Source organism: Sparus aurata, chromosome 22, assembly GCF_900880675.1.
Source record: "Sparus aurata chromosome 22, fSpaAur1.1, whole genome shotgun sequence".
NCBI lineage: Eukaryota > Metazoa > Chordata > Actinopteri > Spariformes > Sparidae > Sparus > Sparus aurata.
Genome location: NC_044208.1, coordinates 6,711,743 through 6,732,017, shown reverse-complemented (window position 1 = coordinate 6,732,017; position 20,275 = coordinate 6,711,743). Strand labels below are relative to the sequence as shown.

At 42.5% G+C, this 20,275-nt stretch overlaps 1 protein-coding gene across 1 annotated transcript; it reads right to left on the bottom strand.

The window, feature by feature from the left end:
- Positions 1-5: 5 nt before the first annotated feature.
- On the bottom strand, positions 6-9,041 carry hey2 (hes-related family bHLH transcription factor with YRPW motif 2). The gene is made up of 5 exons (XM_030404260.1): positions 8,238-9,041; positions 5,628-5,706; positions 5,449-5,532; positions 4,466-4,547; positions 6-3,610 (listed from the first exon to the last, which is right to left on the bottom strand). The coding sequence occupies exons 1-5, from the start codon at positions 8,321-8,323 to the stop codon at positions 2,883-2,885; spliced, it is 1,059 nt and encodes a 352-aa protein (XP_030260120.1). The 5' UTR covers positions 8,324-9,041; the 3' UTR covers positions 6-2,882.
- Between the last annotated feature and the right edge of the window lie 11,234 nt (positions 9,042-20,275).

Genomic DNA, 20,275 nt, shown 5'->3' with positions numbered 1-20,275 from the left:
AAGTGTTCAGTGTTTCTTTCATTGAGATCCTGTTGGAAAGCTGGACGGTTTTATTCAAAGTTGAAATGTTTAAATATCACAGACCCTGCGCCGACATGAGTTTGACATCATCCTTCTTGTCAACATCATCACAGTGATATTGCTCATGCTGCTCATCAGGTGGATCGTTTACCATCGTCACCATCTTGGCAACCAACATTTGCTGATCTCCATTTTGTCTCCTGTTTGTCTGTTCACTTCCACATCCACGCGTGACGTAGCCACGTAGCTCACAACGCATCATCTTCTGACGGAAGACGATGAACGAGGATTTTAGAGCTCAATTTATGCTTTACATGGCCTAGGTCATTGGCTGCAAACAGTTTATGTAAATGCGCCAGGGTTCTGGTTTTAATTTTGTGTATATTTTTTTTGCGAACTTTCAAAAGTTCGCTAAAATTTCCCCTGACATTTTATGGAAACATGGCTGATGTGAGGTGCAGTTCGAAATGGTGGAAACGTCACAATAACAGTGCCGTAAAGTTATAGTATCCTTTAAAACTGAGAGAAATAACATAACCCGAGTGTAACTGTAAATCACGAAAAGACAAACTCCTGAAGAAACCAAGCGTTAACCTCTCCTGGCACTGAGCAGCCAGTGAAAGCCTCTTCATACGCTTTCCGTCTGTTTTGTCTGCCTCTCTCTGTGTGTCTGTATGTAAAGTGCTGACCGGCTCATGTCACTAAATTTACCGCCGGTCACTTCAAAGCGGCGTCCCGGCGTGAGAACCGTGTCGGCTGACCGGGGCGGATTTACGGCCCGCGGAGCTGTTCCCAGGCCTGTCAGCCTTTAATCCTCCATTCAGCTGGAAGTGACGCCGTTTTCTTCTCTGGGAGGATTTAACGGCTGCAGCCGTGATTTCAGTGTGTAAATCAACTGCAAGATGAAGGCAAAGAAGGAGTGGATTAGTGTATGTGTGTGTGTGTGTGTGTGTGTACGTGTGTGTGTTGGGGCAGCAGTGCGGTTACTCGCAGCCGCCTGAAGTTAAAGAACTTGAGGTGAAAAACGTTTCTTTTTGCAGATGAATTGACTTATGCAGACTACAGCCTCACCAACGGGTCCATTAATCAGTTTTGGAGCTTTCGATCATGTTTTCCCGAGAGACCTATGGGTCACGGTTCTCCAGTATATCTCCCAGTTTTCAAGCTTTTTCCCCTTTCAGTGATCTCCTGTTTCTGGCTCTGTACAATGTGTAGTCTGCTGCTCAGTGGCTCCTCGTCGTCCTCACTAGCATCGCGCGTTTCCATAAAATGTCAAGCGAATTTTAAGCAAATTGTTGCGGGGCAGGCTACGTCACACGTAGATGTGGAGGCAAACAGAGGCCAGAGGTAAACAAGCCAGGACCCAGAAATGGAGAGAAGTCTTCAGGAGTTACTTTGAGAGAGCAAAATGGCGGCGATGTTTCTTTTGTGAAACTCGCAAAAAGCTTTAAAGGAAAGGACAAGTTTTTCTCGATTTTTCTGTCAATCGTGGGGGTTGCCCTGCGTCAGTAAAAAATATTACTCCACAAATTTACACTTGTATTATTATCATTATTATTATGATGCATTATTTTCTACTATAAGGCGAGCTGTTTGACCCCGTTTCACGTTTTTTTTATGCTAAGCTAACACCTCCTCTAACGCCACACTTGGCGCACAGACCGTAGATTGTTACTGATAAGTGTATTTTCTGAAGTGCTGAACTATTCCTTTAAGCAGCTGAGCCTTATAAACACGCTGCTGAAAGTCCGCTGACATGAATTAACGACCAGTTTCACATTGCTGCTTTAAGATAAGGAACTGTCCTCCACATTGAAACTTGAAAGCAAAACTGATGATGTCGCATACACCCCGCAGGCATGGAAGAAAGAAAGCGTAGCGGCTGCATGTTTCGTGACAGCAGCACTATTGTTACTTCATCTTTATTTGTAAAAAGGCACACAGCAGTCAGATTTCAGTGACGGTTTACATGTAAACACAGATAAGAAGTGGAAAAAAGTTTTCGAGTGTTTCATCCTCAGTGTTACGGTGTTAATCTTTCATCCCCCAGAAGTCTGCAGCGGTCTGAACATACAGCTGTCTGGGAATATGCTGGTTTCAGCTGGTGTAGCGGGTCGGAGCTGTCCGTTCTTGTTAGCTGGGTTAAACATCGGTGAGTGGATTCTCTCAGAGGCAAACTTTGGTTCACATAGTCACGTAGCGTTTAAGTTGGATACGTCTGGTCTAATTCTACTTTTTTGTTATTTGTCACGATATCCATGAAAAGAATCCAAACTGACGGCATGTTAAGGCCCCGACACATCAGGCCGACGGTCGCTACGTGAACGTTTTTTTACCCTACGTTTGCCACTCGATTGGCTCTAGTCGGCCTCGTCGCCGACCCACTGAGCGTGGGTGCGATATGAATTGCATTGCATTCTTTTCATTGGTTTCGTTGATGATGAGATAAAACAAAGAACGTCACACGGTTAGGGAACAGTAAATGTGGAGAAACAGGTCACGGCTGGTCTCTTTGGGAGATTCTTGGAGGTCAAGTCTGCTGGGTTTATAGGTTTTATCAACATAGTTTGTTAAGGTTTTACATATTAAAACATCAGCTGAACCCAGTGAAACGTGTTAAAACAGCTCAGTCGGTGTCTGTTCTTTGGGCAGAAGCTTCAGAAGTTCTTGTGACTTTGTGGAATCAGGTGGATAACGGTCAAGCAGCACCCCAAAGGTTAACGACTTAATACACCAGTCGTGTGGGTCAGTGAAACAGTAGTAACAGGTAGTTTGTTCACAGGTTGTTAACGTGTTTCCAGGCTGTTAAAACTGTCAGTTGGTCAGGAGTTAGTCTGCAGGGAGGTCAGTCGGTCAAACCGTCAGAAAGCTCCGACCTCGGTTCCCCACGGCCTGTAGGGTTTACTGCTGCTGCTGCTGCTGTGGGGAGTCTGGGAGGAGGAGGAGGAAGAGGAGGAGGAGGAGGAGATGGGAGGACTGCTGGTGGCAGTGGTGGAGGGGAAAGAGGAAGGAGGGACGATGGGGAAACCTCCGTGGAGGCTGATGGGAAACGACGCTGAGAGGGAGAGGAGGGAGGCGGAGAGAGGAGCGGGGGCGCAGGGGAGCACGAGAGACGAGGAAGAAGAGGTGGAGGAGGAAGGGGAGGAGGAGGTGGTGGAGTCAGCGTAGGAGGAAAAAGAGGCGGCTATGCTACGCTGTGATAACTCCACCAACCTCTGGGGGGCTCCACCCCCTCCGGCGTCAGGAGAAACAGGGAGCGCGCTCAGTCCGTACGACGCGGCCGGCATAGGGCGAAACGCGGCCGCGGTGGCGACAGCGGCGGCTGCCGCGGCCCAGTGATGCGGGTGGAATGGGTGAGGTAAAGGGTGAGGCTGCTGGTGGTGGTGATGGGGCAGATGGGAGGTCATGGTGAGGGCGGCGGCTTCGCGTTGGGAGACGCAGGAGGTGAGGTGGGAGAGGAGGCGGGAGCGCAGGGGGTCACCGGAGTCCAGGCCCTCCACGGCGCTCAGGTAGCGGGAAACCTCCGTCACACACTCCCTGAAACCCAGAGACAGGAAGTCCAGGGCCAGAGCGTGGGCGTCCAAGTAACCTACAGAGAGAGAGAGAGAGAGAAAGAGGGAGAGAGAGAGATAGATGTTTGATTATATTCATTAATTAAAGACAAACTGCTGCTGCTGCTGCTGCTGCTGGTTCTGGAAAATCCAAACAAAAATGCTGCAGAGAGACAGCAACTGCTGTGAATGCAGCCCACACTGACCCTCTCCCTCTCTCTCTCTCTCCCTCTCTCCCCCTCCCTAACACATCACCCCCCCACCCCGCTGGCTTTATGAAAGCAAACAGCGCTGCTCAGGGTCAAGTGGTGCTTTTATCCCTGCAGCGTTTTCCCATGGACTCACCACCTCCCTCTGTCTCCCAGACACACACACACACACACACACACACACACACACACACTGACATGCTGATGAACCAAACAGACATCAATAAACGAGTGACTGACAAGTCGCCTCACGTCATCCGTCAAAAGTCGCACTTGAACGCATCGTAAACACAGTGGACGACTGGATAATAACCTGTATTTTGAATTTGTCCTGCAAAGATCATCACAGAGAAGTCTTTGTGTCGTCCCAGTGGCCCACTGGTCTGTGACACACTGTACTGAAGTATGTTTCAGGCAGCTCTGGCTCAGCAGGTAGAGCTGATGGTTAGACTTGTGTGAATGAGATGGTGTAGAACTGTAGGAAAACTGAATGGACACTGGGAACTTTCAAATCTTTTGATAAAGCTTTTATATGTGTTCCGTTGTTGCTCTGCTGTGGTTAAAAGAGTTCCAACTTTTTTAAATCTCTCTTTTCTTCTAGCAACTTTATTATCCTTCACTCCAGACGACAATAAAAAGACGGCTCAACATTTCATTTCCAGGCAGCAGACATGTTCAGGTTACCTTTCCCCCCTGTGGCCTGCAGCACCTTCAGGTGGTCCACAGTCATCTGCAGGATCTCTGCTTTCTCCAGCTTAGCTGAGCCCTGATGGAGCAAACCAACAGTTATAGATGGATTCAAGTTGCAGAGACCACATTCGAGGTCTCATGTGGTGACCAAACAACATCTTCATGGACAGAAAATATATGTTACATGAGTTGTCACTGCTGAAACATGGTGGTAGGAAGTTTTTGGAGAAGAAATTAAAACTCAAAATTGTAATATTTACAATATCAATGAAGTCATAATATAACTTTTTTTCCAAAAGTGAATAAACAAGCTGTTCTCAGAGGAAAATAAGGTCCCAGAACACTGTTTGAAGCTAGAAAGGTGGCAGGGTCTGCCACATATAAACAAAGTAAAACAGTATAAATGGCGCTGTCCTTTAAGCTCTCTTTTATTCAACTTATTCAGTTGTGAAAACAAAAGAGTTTGTGTATTTAGTCTGTTTAAGCAGAAAAAAAATCAACCAATGAATATCTGTCTCTTCTCATTAACATTTCTTCACCAAAACTACAGAGTGCTCCTTTAATTTGGTGGCATTGACTGAAGACTAATAATCAAGTTGATGATGAATGGATTCCTCCCACTTTTTTATGAACTGTATGAACCTGAACTGTGATGAACTTTGACATGTGGATTTGTGCTGTTGAGCAACCTTGCTGTCCTTTGAGGGACAAACAACCCAAAATGCAGACTCTGTTGTAGCTCATTGGGTGCACTGGGTTGGAGGAATGGTTTATAGATGTCATCTTTGTCCCGTTAGCAACTGTACAAGTGAGTTTGTGAGCTCCCTGACAGCTGGCAAGGATTGCCTTCACCCGATCTGCTACTTTCAGGTCTGACTGAATCTTCAACCAAGAAGATCTTAACAGAAACTGAGTAGTGAGCAGTGAGGAGTCTATTTATCGGCTCTCGTCATGAACCTTCAGAATCAGATTCTCACCTGCTTCTCGAACGCTGTGGGGACGAGCCTCCGTAACTCCGACAGACTGTTGTTGATCCGGTCTCTGCGTCTCTTCTCGATAATCTGACAAATAAAAGAAAGTTAACAAAAACTTCAAAATGTCTCCGAACTGTAAAACCAGTGTAAATACTCCTTTATCAGCACAGACAGTAACTTACCCCCCTGCGTTTCTTCCTAGCCATCACTTGAGTGGTTGTGGTCGGTGATCCGCAATTTATATAGGACGTCTTCATGTGCCTGAAGACAAAATGAGAATCAAATAAATACGTTAAATAACCGACGATTAATCCAGAAGAAATGTGGAGTTAACTTAAAACCTGCAGTTACTGGAACAAAGAGACGCAGACGGTATTTAGCGGTTAGCATCAGAACATGAGTGGGTGTGAGTTCTTGTTGTTGGTGTTTTAGGGACAAAAGTCCCCCAGGAACAGAAAGTGAAAATGAAATTCAAGATAATGTCTTTGTCTCTTTTTGATGTGTTTTTTGTTATTCAGACATCACATCCAGATGTTTCCTGCAGCTGTAGTGGAGTTTCACTGCAGCAGGAGCTACATTTACCCAAGTGCTGTAATTAAGTATACATTTGAGGTACTTTAATCGAGTATTTCTCTTAATTCTACTCCAACTAAGAGGCAAATATTGTACCTCTTACTTTGTAGTGTTTTAACAGCTGCTGGTACAGAACAAAAATGATTATTGCCTTTTAATTTGATAAAGAAATCCGATAACTAATGTATAAAACAGACCACTTTGTTATATTTCAAACTTTACCAACAGTATTTAAAAGACATCGTTAATAAAATGAGCTCCACCCCGACCAGCTGCAGCAGGAAAATGCTGCTGATATATTCAGTCATCACTCATATTAATAATCTTTGTAATATTGATCATAACATGCAGCCATTTCTCTGCATTGTTGGTAGTTTGAGTATATTTTGCTGACCACACTGCGTGTATAATCTTCAGTGCAGGACTTTAACCTGTAATGAGGAATTAACACACTCTGGTGTTTGTCTCTGATTGAAGACAAATATGTGAATGCTTCTCCCACCGCTGCTTCCCACATGCATCAGCTGAAAATGCCCATTTTTAAAGATGGTTTCAAAGGGATTGTGGGAAACGTAGGACATGTAGAGAAGGAATAATAAGAAAAATTTGAGAAATTAAAAAAACTTCTTCACAAAAAGCTCAAGATTGAGGAAATCGAACATTATCAAAAAAGTATTTTTGTCTATGTTGGGGAACAAGTTGACAACATGTGTGTATAGTCTCTCCTGCATATTCTACAGATACAGCATCATATTATGTACCCATGCTGATCTGTCCTTCTATTTTCTGTTTGCTGTTGAATATTTTTTTGATGAAGCAGGGAGACGTTATTCGGGGTTCGATCGCTGAAACAAAATGGTACTTTCAAAGGCCGGTCGTTAACTTTAAATTCTGGAATGACTCAATTTAATCATCTTGACAGCTTCATTTTAATAAAAAGGCTGCAGACATGAATTAGAACGTGAACCTTATGAAGTGAAACCACAACAGATTTCATACACTTTTGAAGAAAAAAATGTAATCAGTACTTTTGATGTTATATATAGGCAATGGTGGAAGAAGGACTAAGATTGTTTGACTCAAGTAAAAGTACCATTATTGGAGTGTAGAAATACTACAAGTGATCACTAATTAAGTGAAAATACAAGTAATGTAATTAACCACTTTCTAATATTGAGTGAAATGTAATTAGCAGATGTATTCATTAATGTGTTCATCACTTTAATGTTGCAGCTGATCAAACAGGAGCTCATTTTAAATTGTTTACATGGTTTAATCTTAAATAATACTGTACATTTATTATTTTTAATTAGACTTTGTATCTGAATCTGCAAAGTAACTAGTAACTACAGCGTTGAAATAAATGTTGTTGAGCAGTGTCCGAAAGTCCTACTTGAGAAAAAGGAAAAGTACGACGTTAAAAAGAAGTTGAGTTAAAGTCTTAAAGTACCTGTCATTAAATGTACTTAAGTATAAAGAGTCATTTTCTGGCAATAAATGTTGTTAAATATCAAAAGTACTAGTAAAAGTAGGTTATTTACACACATTTATGTAAACTGTGAGCCCGATCCGATATTCAGCACTTTTCTGATCACTGAAATCACAGCCTTGTTTTGATTATCTTAATCTGTTAATTACTGTTTAATTAGCAAATACACTACTTTGCCACTGATGTCTACAAAGTCACTAGACACTAAAGTAAAAATGTAACAGAGCAAAATGTACAATGCGTGCCTCCAAAATGTAGTGGAGTGGAAGTATGAAGCAGCAGGAAATGGAAGGTACCTCAAAAAATGTACTGAAGTACAGTACCTGAGTAAATGTACTTAGTTACATTCCGTCAGTGTCACAGTGAAGAAATACTACATTATAAGTCTTGCATTGATTTTTTTAAAAACTTTAATTAGCATCAAAATGTAATTACAGTATCAAAATTAATTTATCGCTTCATAATATATAGTAATGGATTACATGTCATTGTTGATGCATTAATGTGGTCATCACGTTTAATGAATCTGTAAAGTAACTAGTGATTAAGGCTCTGAAATAAATGTAGTGGGAGTGAAAAAGACATTTGCCTCTGAAATATAGTGGAATTGTCCTCAAGTGCAGTACTGGAGTACTCAGTTACTTTCTAGCCTTGTATGTAAGTTCTCCTGGAAACACTGGATCATGGTGAGTAGCAGTGTAACGCAGTGTAACGCTCCTGACTGACTCACCCTGGATAGACGCTCTCTCTGCCCACATCGATCGGCTCCTCCACGTCACTTTCTGCCGAGCTGCTGTCCTCGTAAGGCCGCTTCATGGTGCGTGGACGGCGGGGAGAGCTGTCCGTCTCTCCCCTGGAGGAAACGTGGAGGTGTGGAGGATTGTTAAAATCCTGAACAAAGTTTCTTCACCTCTGAACAAAATAAAGCCCCGACACTTCCAGATCCCTGTTGTATACTTATATCGAGAAAATGAACGGATAAATGCCTGCAGGAGTGAAACACTGAGTGTTACTGGACACAGGTGAACTACAGGAATGTTTCAGACGTCCTGAGGTGAAAGCAAAAACTTTTAAACTGACATGGAGTCACTGATGAGCTCTTACAGGATTGTTAAAGGAGATATAGAAAGTTTTTTTATGAAGCTGGTTTATTCCAGGTTAATTTCCTCCCTGCGCAATTATAAATTAAATGATCCCTCCCGACAGAAAAAAAAATAAAATTGCAGGAACTGGTGAAAACGTCGCAGATCTTCCAGTCAAACTGCTTAAAGTTTGAAAAAGTAAAGAAAAGAGTCCCAGGAGTTCATTTTCCAGCGGTGCGTGTTCGGTAAATAGTCCGGGGCAGGTGGCCCTTGTGTCGGCTGCAGACTGGGCTGGTGACCGGTGTGGTGTCCTCCTCCTCCTGCTCCTCCTCCTCTGCTCGAGCTTTCCCACGGAGCCTGAGACACACGCACACACACACACACACACACACACACACACACACACACACACACACACACACATTGGAACCGCCCACGTGCACTCAAACACAACTCCGGGATGGGAGATTTGTGCAGTCTCGGCAGAGCTGGACCTTCTCTCCTGATAATACCACCGCCTGTCTGCTTCAGACGGAGCGTGTGTGCGTGCGTGTGTGTGTGCGTGCTTGTGTGTTTGCGCATGGGAATGAGGCCACTTCTGATGGTCAAAAAAAAGTCATTATATAAGGCACCAGGTTTCAGACTGCTGCAGTGAAGCTGAACGCGTCCAGGCTGAATCTGGGTTGAAACTTTTGATAAATCGATACATGAATCGTCATTTCTAACAAAATTTCTCAGGTGTCTCAACACTCTACACACAGAGGGTGACGTCACACCTACAGGTAGGCCAATTAAAGTCAGTTAAAAGCACCAGAACTCACAATCACCGTCTGGTTTATTGCCAAACCGTTTTTCACTAGCAAACTAATTCGTTTTGGTGTTTTGGTGCAGAGCACAACACGATAAACGTATTAAAGGTACAATTCACCCAAAATGAAGATTAAATGAAAAACTCTAATAAATGGCATCGTTGTGATTGAAATGGAAGCATAACACACAGCAATGAGAGAAGCTGTTTAACGCTCTCAGATGACCGATTCCATCATGGTTGAAGGTATGATAAGATAATCCTTTATTAGTCCCACAACGGGGAAATTTGTGTTATTACAGCAGAAAAGGGGACGGCAGAAATAAAGAACATCCATTAACAACAGTAATAAATAAGTTAAAAAGCAGCAGAAACAGTATAAATAAGAAAAAAAACTAAAGATAGTTACACATGTGCACACTGAGATGCAGAAATCGCACAAAGCTGGTAATGAAAGAAAGAGTAATTAAAGGAACAGTTCACACAAACGTGGAAATTCATTCATTATCTCCTCCCCTCACGCTGACGGAAAGTCAGGCGGAGTTTCGGAGTCCAAAAAACATTTCTGGAGCTTCACAGCAAAACTGCGTTACAGCATTTTCATAACCAGCTGAAGTATCTGGGGAAACATAGAAAGGCTCCATACAACTCGTCCGGTGTAATCAAAGTCTCCAGAAGCCACGAAGATCCCAAAGTGATTTAATACTGTTCACCCTTTTTTAAGCGGAAATCTTCACTGTAGATGCTAAGATAAAAGCAAAGTGGGTGCACTAGCTCAACCTCACAGCAACGGTCTGAATAGCGTCTTTTCACCTGCACTGAGTGGATTTGGACGCTTTACCAACCCAGCAATCAACTATCTTTGTGGTGCGTTTGGCAACAGCTGGGACAAATCCGACTGATACTACCTTTAATAGTCTTTTAATTACATTCATTAATTGATTATATTGATATGAAGTGAGCGTCAGTTAGCTTGCACAGAATTGGTCACTACAAATATCTTCAGACAGAGACTTTTTACTTTGATACTCTGAGTACATTTCAGAGCCTGTACTTTACTAATTTTACTTGAGTAAAGAAGTTAAATCAGTACTTCTTTTTTACCAGAATCTTTTTACACACAAGTATCTGTGCTGGGGGAAAGAATGTGTGGACTTCTGACACCTCTACACATTTTTTAACCAACAGGATGAAGGAGATGAAGTGAAGATGACAGGAAACTAAATCTCATTCCTCTTTTTCCCTCTCATAATCAACCCAGTCACCAGAATTAAAGTTTGGAGTGTGTGTTTCTGCGGACCGCGAAATGTTGAAACCTCGTTGAATGTTGAAACATTTCAATCCAAAACACAATGTTTTCCTAACCCTAACCCGAGCATAAGCACGGCATTGCCACAGCGTGATACTGAAAAGGGAACATGGAGAAAGGTAGAGTTTCCACATAGATGTGGTTACACACTACTTGTTGGAGCGACTCACAGCAGTCAAACTGCTGCCGGCTTGTGTGTCCAGAGTCTGGACAAACAGAGAGAGAGACAAAAATAGAAAGAAAGAGTGACACAGTGTGTGCGTGTGTGTGTCAGACGTTCCCACACTGAAACCCAATCATCGTGTGAGAGAGGTCAGACACACACACACACACACACACACACACACACAGAGAGAGAGAGACTGAGGCGGCTATCTTTTGACACCTGCTAATCTTTTTGCAATACAAGGATTTAATGTAGGAATTACAATTTAGCTACACACACACACACACACACACACACACACACACTGATAGACCTGTCAGCACCCTCTAATTGGCTCAATTCTTCTTCGTCTCAGATTGTTGCTGTGACACTACAGCGAGTCCGTCCACACGCCGCGAGCTTCATTCAAACTTAAAAGTTTGCTGATTTAACCTCTCAGCATTTTTTTCTTACACATAGCTCCTTTAATGTGTCCGTCCTTCTATGACTAGTCGAAATGGTCGCTCTGATAAAGATGTCAGGTTTTCTTAAAAATATCCAGTGGTGTGACTTGAACTGCGGTCGCCCTTTTGTCAACTTTTTGGGCTGTGATAAGACCACCCCCTCCCCCTCCACCTCCTGATGTGACAGGTGGCCGACAAGCATCAAATATTACCACGATATGCCAAGTTTGGTACAACTGTCAACCTCGGACGTATCTGTGGTTTGCAGGAACATTAACTGCAAACATTATATCTTGGAGAGTGGGCTGAATTTGAAGCTTAAAAAAAAAAAGAAACCTATAGCGATTTGACTGGTTGATATCGAAACAACACCTTTCTGGACACACACACATTTTCAGCCGTTTTCAGACGTGCCTGGTGTTAGGGTGTGTGTTGGAAGTTAAATCTGCTGGTGTGTTGATATCTTTCCATCTGTCTCTGTTCAAGCGGCTCAAACATCGTTCAGTCAGCGCTACGTTTGAAAAAGAGACTGACGTTAAAGACGTTAAAAGTGAGATGTCTCACTCCTTAACAACTTCCATCATCTTCAGCTCGGGAAAGAACAATGTGTCCAGTTTGGAAAATTAATGACTGAGACTTTAGAAATAAGTGTAATGTCCTCTGGATGTAGTTTGATGAGGTTTACTAAAAGTGAAAAGAAGAAACAAAAAACAGAAGTCAAACTCATCTCCTGGAAATGTGAAAGAACATCCTCGCCTATTTTTAGTGTATTTGTTAGTCGCTCCCCCCTTCTGTGTTTCCTCCTCCTCTGTTCTCCTTCCTTTCTCTCAGGTGCATCAGGCAATTAGTCCTGCCCCCATGTTCTATGGAGGGTGGAAGAGTAGGAACTGTCTTCTTCCACAGACCAAGAATTCCTGATTGTTTTAAATATGTCTCTGTCTTTGTCCTCAGTCGGTGTTTGTTTTTTTTGTTTTTTTCAGGTCTGGTAGTTTAGCTAGCCCAGACTTCCTCCTCCTTTACGTTCATTTTGGCCTCCAAGGCTTCCATAGTTTTGGTTAATTGTGTTATTATTTGTAGATAAGCGCTTGTTCTCAGGTATGACGTCCTGTTTTAATATGCTGCTGGTCTCAAGGTACAGCTTGTCTTGTTGCGACTGTAATTGGGTTGACCAGCTTTAAAAACATGCTAATTTGGTGTTAAAATTGTATCTCAGTGAGCGTTGAGCACCAGAACGGTGACAAAAACTCCGACTGATGAACACCTCCAGCTGGTTCATTTCTCACTTGACCGTTCAGCTTCCTCTCACACGAACAGGTACACTTTAAATAAATAAAACACTGGATCTAAGATGGCAGTGGAGTTGGAAAGAAGCAGTTTTCTTTTAAACGAAAGTGTTTCTGGAAAGTACCAGATCTTCTTCACGGTCCTGAAGTACAATAGTGGAGCACATTCAAGTGTATTTATTAAAAAAAAAAGAAAAAAAATCATATTTATTATGTTATCATGTTGAGAGTCTGAAGCTGCCAACAAGGCCACAGTTTGTATAAAACCCAGAGAGTGTGTTTCTGAGTGTGTGTGTGTGTGTGTTGATGATATCAGAGGTTTATTAGTGTCAGGGGGTCACAGAGGACAAGCAGGGCCATCCTATAACAGGAAACACTGAGTGTCGAGGGAGGAATATCTGTGTGTGTGTGTGTGTGTGTGTGTGTGTGTGTGCGCGCGCGTGTGTGTGTGTGTGTGTGTGTGTGAGGAGGTTAATATCTCGGGGAACACTGTGCCGGAGCGCCAGGCCGTGAGTCGGAAATCCTTTTAGAACAAGAGAACATGACTCTGGAAGCTGTGTGTGTGTGTGTGTGTGTGTGTGTGTGTGTGTGTTTGGAGAGAGAGAATGGGAGGAAGTGGTGTATTATTCTCAGTTAGACGCTACTCGCCGCCCGTCAGTCGCTACGACGCCTCAGACCTCACACCGCTCGCCCCTTCGTTCCCACAGGACGTCCAGCACACACACACACACACACACACACACACACACACACACACACACACACTCACACACACACACACACACAAACAAATCTTCTCATGTTATTCCTAGGGTGAAGAAACTAAAATTCATGAATTTTATTCTTCAGATTGACTCTAATTGATTTCTTTGGGAAGGGGATTCAATTTTCCTAAAGGTGACTCTTCACAATTTTTTATATGACTTTATTTTAGTGTTGAGTTGGTAAATGTGTGTGTGTGTGTGTGTGCGTTTTATAGTAGCAGGAATGTGTATGCCTTGTCGATCTGATTTAAGTGTTTCAGCCTGCTGGGGTGAAACTAATGCTGACCAGAGCGTCTGGAAGAACAGCAGCGCTCTCACTACAAACACAGACTCTCACACATACTGACATGAAGGGAGGAGATTAGTTCTTTCAGTGACGGCTTGGTGCAGATGACGAGGAACACGCCGGTTTGAGGCAAGTCAGGTATTTGCTCAGCTCTTTATCACAAACAAGTCCTGAAAAATATGATAAACAAATTTGAATTAAAAAGAAGCCTTTGTCACCTTCCTCCTGCCTCCAGGATTTGTGTACACGGACACAGATTTAGTATGCCACGGACACTTCTTACCATGTGGATGGATACTATATATTGTGTTTTATACCAATTAGCAAATGCTAGCATACATCATACATCATTATTATTGGCCAATTTATGAAACTGGTTGCAAAAGAATGACAAGAAGAATTATTCTAATATTTTATTCTAACTGATGATCAGTAAAATAAATGGAGCCAAATAAACAAAAAAACATTTTGAACTTAATTCTTTTAATAACGATATTCCCTCCTGTCACTTTTTAACAGTGAAATACTGACAGCCAGGCTAAGAAATGTAAAAAAAAAACAAAAAAAAACCAGAAACAAACTAATCTTTAAACATTGCAAGTCTTTAGCTCTTAAGTAAATTCATTTATCTTATTGTCAAGTCAAGTTATAAGTCATCAGAACAGTGACTCGAGTCGATTTCAGTCCACATCTATGCTTTGTTCCAGCAATAAAACAAGAAAATGATGAATAACGAGGACAGCTGAGACAGATTGATTACAATAAAACAAAAGACTTTAAAATGAATGTTTGTCTCAGGCGGGGAGAAGAGATAAAAAAAAACAACAACGCTGGTTTAAATGTTCTGTTGGAGAGTTTTTGCATGTGTGTCTGGATGAACACACACAGGAGCACACACACTCTCAGTGGCTGAATTTTCAGACTGGGTGTTGCCTCTGATAAGTCCAAACCAGAGGACCACTGTGGGGGCGAGAGAGATACGAAACCGCTGGAAAAAATGTGTGCCACCGCTCTCTCTTCCTTAAATACACAAAACAGTAGACAAACAAAAAACAACGACAACATTTAAAATTAAGATCTCATAAAATTAAACACTTATAAAGCCTCTATGTGGGTGTGATGGGCGGTGTTGGTGATGATGACAAGTATGTGTTTCACAATCTGGGCACCTCTCACACACACACACACAAACACACACACACACACACTCAACAGAGTCCAGAGGGTTCCCGTACGCTGTCGAGTGTGTGTTGACGTGTTTGCTGTTTGCAGATTACAGGTTCTCCTCGACACTCCACAACCTTCTTCACTGCTGGGAACTCTTCTTCTTCTTCTCTCCTTGACCTCTGATAAAATAAAGGGTTCTTAAGGGTTCTTCAGGTTGCTGGTTCTGTTTAATACAATTATATGTCAAAATAACCCTCTGATTTGTTTAAATGAGAAGCACTGTAATCTGTCACAATGTTTCTGTACAACTCAGTAGCTAGAATCAAATGCTTGAATTTTTAACATTTGTACATTTCATATCCACATTTTGTGTCTCGCATACGTGTCCATTCGAAATGGCATTTCAACATTTGTAAGCGTGAAACCACTGGATATTTTTAATGAGACCGTGGGACATTTTCCAGGCACGTTTGTGACAACGAAACCAGGTACCTAATGTCAAAACAGGTTGGAGCGCCACCAAACCAGAGACCACTGCTTGAGCCTGTGTTTGAACATTTGTAAGCCTGAAACCACTGTATATTTTATAGGAGGCCTCGGGAAGATTTCCAGTTGTATTTGTGGCAGTAAAACCATACATTTCAAGCCAAAACTAGTGAGGCCGCTGCCAAGCCAGAGACCACTGTTTGAGTCCACGTTTAAACATTTGCAAACATGAAACCACTGGATATTTAAATGAGATAGCAGGACAATATTCAGCCCTGTTTGTGTCGATAAAACCAGGTATTTCCTGCAACATTTTTGGAGACTTTGTTTCAACATTTGTAAACAGGTCACCACTTTATATTCTAATTAGACAGGACATTTTCCAGCCATCTTTGTGAAAATAGAACTTTTTAAGCCCAAACTGATAAGACCACGCAAGCCAGACACCGCTTTTCGCGACAGTATTCCAACATTTGTAAGCATGAAACTACTGGATATTTTTAAGGAGACATTGGGACAATCTCTAGCTGTGGTGGTGGTGACAGAACCAGGTATTGTAAGCATTTTTTGTGCCACATGTAAAGTTTTAACATATTTGTGGTTTGCAGAAATGCTCATGCACCATTTACTCTAGTGACGGGGTTGTACTTTGTTGGAATTTGTGCCAAAAATGTTGGTTTTACACAAAGCAAAATTTTTTCTTTAAGTTCTGCTCTGTAGAAGAGCCATTGTCTGGTCTCGTACAATCATTTTTCCTCACAGTGTTTCTGTCTTCAGTATCTGACAACTGCTGTGAGACTTGACCTTTATATAGAGGAGAGGTGGGAGGGAGGTCAGAGGTCAAGTGAGCAGTGAATTGACTCTCAACACATTTGAATGATAACGATAACTTGACTTTTTAGTCTCTGGATCAGCCTCCAAACTCTCTCTGTACTCTTTTAAAGTCTTTTCATAATGTTAAAGGATGATTTGGAAAAATTACAAAAATAAAAACCTCTATATATAGTTAACTTTGTTATTCAGTTTTTATCTACTTCCTGGCAGGTTTTCACACTCAACATAAATCAGCCGCCTGAGAGACGTAGAGCGTCTGGATCTCATCATCTTGCACACAGACATGCACACTCCGATGTTTGCTCCACATCGTCGTGTCCTGATGGGAAACGCAGGTCAGCTGACAGGAAGGAAGTGGAGTAGAGCAGCACCTGCGGGTTGGTAGTACGACGCTCCCAGAGGACACGTCTACGTTTCCTCCACAACAACAATAGACCATTATATCCCCAAACAACAGACATTCATACAGTCTGTGGGAGTGAATTAAAGGCTGGTGATAAATTTCTCCTCATCCACCTGCACAGACACAGACACACACACACACACACACACAGACACACACACACACACACACACACTCCTGTAAACCCTCTAGTATCAACAAATGATCATTATTATCATGATTTATATTGTGTCGTCACTTTTTTGTTTTTCTTTCTGATTGTGCTGTGACCTCTTCAGATGTTGCTGATTTTGTTAACACACAAAAAAGAAAAGACAGTGGCTGACGGCTTTTATTCCAAAATCTCACATCTTAAAGGTACTCCAACTTTTATGGAAGGGTTTGTTTGCTTGTTCGACGCAGTTATATGAGAGAGTCCATATCAGTTTCTTTCCAGTGTTTCTCATCTGATATCGTCTGTCCCAGGATGGAAAGATTAGCTGATTTTTGCACAGTAAAAGTTTCTGGAGGCTGCTAATAGGCACTTTAAGCAGCGATGGTTGAAGGTACAGATACAGCAGGAAAAAAAAGCTCCACAATGAACATGCACGATTCTATCTTGACACTTCCTAACATTTTCGAACAGCCAACTATGGGAGAACACCTGGTTTGTCGTACTCAGGAGTATGTCAAGAAGTGTTAGAAGGTAGTTATAGATATAGCTGCTGTGAGAGTTAAATATTGCTTAGTGATATTTGTTTTCCATTTTCACAGCCTCCAATTGTAATGAATTGCAGATGCCGTATAGCTGTCCCTCTATCCTTACTGCTTAAAGTAATTGTTGACAAATGTAAAACCCAATCCTTCTGACAAACCGGCCAACTATTTGAACAATTGATCAACAAACCAACAGACCAACAAATCAAAAGAGCAACCAACCAACCGACGAACACACCAATAGACCAAGCAACCAATAAACCAACAAACAAGCCAACAAACCAACAGACTAACTAAGAACCAAAAACCAACCAACCAACCAAGGAATCAAAAGGGCAAGTAACCAACCAACCAACCAGCAAAGATGTGACCTTATTGAAATAAATGATGAGACTGCCGTTAGTGTTATCGTGGTCTCAGGTCTCAATTATAACATGAGAACTTCCACTATCACGGAGTAACTGTGGACCTCAGATCAGTCTCCTCGTTCTACTGGCTGCCTCCTCGTCAGGAACGTGACCTGGTCTCTGTGGCCTCCTGACCCCACACGTTCCACTGAAAGGGGGCTGCAGTCTCTGTGTGTGCGTGTGTGTATGTATGTGTGTGTGTGTGTGTGTGTTGACTTTTGTGGCACATTCTAAAGAGAGAAAGTGGGTGTGGGAAAGACCTGCTCGCCCATCTCAGACTCTCCACGACACACACTCTCACACACGCACACAGTCAACTGATATCCAACTCCCCCAACTCTCCCAGCACTTTTTCTTCATATGTGTGTGTGTGTGTGTGTGTGTGTGTGCGTGTGTGTGTGTATGTGTGTGTGTGTGTGTGTGTGTTTGTGCAATGGGAAAGTCCCCTCAGCTTGTGAGCAGACCTCAGATTCTCAGAAACCTCCCTCACTGCTGTGACTTCACTATTAATGTAGTCAGGATTCAAGATCCAAGTTTTTGCCATTGTGTAAAACTACAAGCATGCCTCTGAGCTGCACAGTGTAGAAGATAAGGTATAAGTGCTGATAAGATTAACATGTGAAGCTGCCGGATTCACAAGATTCTTGCAAATCCATCTCACCAGGCTCTAAGATATGTGCCTCTATCAGAACACACAATCAATCAGCGGTTTTTTAGTAACTATGGGCAGCAAATGGTTTAGATGTGACTAGCAGTGACAGAAGTGACTGCATTGGCAACTCCTCCAGAGCTTAGTTTAGCTGCTATAGCGTCAGTTCTATCACAGCTGGAGAGTTTATTCAATTGAGAGAAGAGCAAAGATCAACAACGAAGGCTTTTCCAAAAAATTGATTTACCAACTGGCTCCAATGGTAATTCTAAGTGCTATAGAGCCTTGACGGTAATTGATTACCATCACAGGAACTGCTGTAGCAGGCATTTCTTGACCATCTTTACCACTTCATGAGTGGAAATGCATTTAAAAGTGACTTAAAGCCCCAGTACAGACTTTTCATTTAGTGTTGATTTTGGCGGCCCCGCTGGACGAAAGCGGTAGTGTTTTGCCGGAATGGAGACTGCATTTCCCATGAGCTCTGGCGCCCACTGTCGTGAAGACGTTTGTCTGGCCGGCGCGTGTAGATTTGTTTTGGAAACGTCGGAAAGACGACGGGACTTGCTTTGAAAACTTTTTTTTAAATTTTTTTTTAGCAGCTACCTGCAGCGTGCATATGGACGAGGTAATGTGTCTATTTGTATTTCTACTTAATATAATATGCCGCCGGTGAAACAAAGTAATGCTGCTGTTGCACTGCAATTTCCCAGCTATATATATTACCCACGGTGCTACAGAGCTAGCGTTACAGCAAAGTCACAGTGATTGTGATGGATGTTTTGTTCTAAGTAAGAAACTGAATCATTTATAATGACAGAGGATATTACCGATGCATCGTTGCAGGCCGGCTGGGCTGATACACACAGCTGAAATGGATGCGTGATCTAAGACGTTTGTTGTCGTTTTCACGAGTGTAGTATCTAAAGCTAATCTAGTGGTAACGTTAGCCAGCTTTGTTGTAACAACATAAATTCATGTATTGCTGTAAACTACGTCCCGCATTACATTTCATAAATGAAATAAAATGTACAAATCTGTCTAGGAGGAATCGGGCAAATTCTGGATCCGACCCTCCCTTCAAGCCCCTCAACTCTCTCCATCTCTGGAAGGAATCGCCAATGTTTATCCGTGTTTTAGCCCTAGCTCGATCGGATTCCCTCTTGGCCTTTCTTTGGTCTTCGGTTCGAATTCTTTTTCTTTTCTTTGTCTCATTATCAGCCATGACAAAAGTTTTAGCTCGGTTAGCACTGGCTAGCGTAGCAACAAAACAGCTATGCCGTATCCTGAATGTCGTCAGTTCCGGTCTGACTGCCGTAAATCGTTTCGTCAGTGGTCCGACCCGACCAAGGCCTTTCAGAGGTATAGAATTAGACTACTTAGAAAAAGCGTATCTTCACGCTGATGGGCTCATTTGCTGTTGTAGGTAACAGAGACACATCAGCAGAAACCAGAGACTTTTCTATATCCAGTTAAAAACTCCGTACAGGGGCTTTAAGACGTCACAAGAAACCATTGTTTTCATAAGTTCTGATCAACCAACCAAGTCCAACCAACCATCAGACCAACCAACCAAACAACAGACCAACCAACCAAACAACAGACCAACCTGCCAATCAGCTGCCCAACCGATCAACCAACCGACCAATCGACCAATGGGCCATCCAATCAACCAACCGACCAACCAAGCAACCAAACGAGCCAGGGGGGTTCCAAAGCTGTTCGATTATCCGACACGCTGAGGAAGCATATTGCCCTCTTTACATCACTGATTTCAAAAAGATTTCTGATTTATACACGCATCTATTTAAATATTTTTATTTAGCCACTTTTAGGACGGACAACAACAAATATCTGGGACATTAATGAAAGAAAGTGAAAAAAAACCCCAGCTTGCTTGGGGTTCATCATCACCGTTCCTGATCTCCTCGCCTGTTTCTAAACAGAATGTTTGTTCCTGTTGACCTAAAAAACATACTTGAGAT

What these genes read in the sequence shown, in the direction of transcription:
- hey2 (XM_030404260.1), bottom strand. Translation starts at nt 8,323, where the DNA reads ATGAAGCGGCCTTACGAGGACAGCAGCTCGGCAGAAAGTGACGTGGAG. An exon ending in CTAGGAAGAAACGCAGGGGG is followed by an intron (nt 5,533 to 5,627) that starts GTAAGTTACTGT and finishes TTTATTTGTCAG; the next exon opens with ATTATCGAGAAGAGACGCAG. An exon ending in GCAGGCCACAGGGGGGAAAG is followed by an intron (nt 3,611 to 4,465) that starts GTAACCTGAACA and finishes CTCTCTCTGTAG; the next exon opens with GTTACTTGGACGCCCACGCT.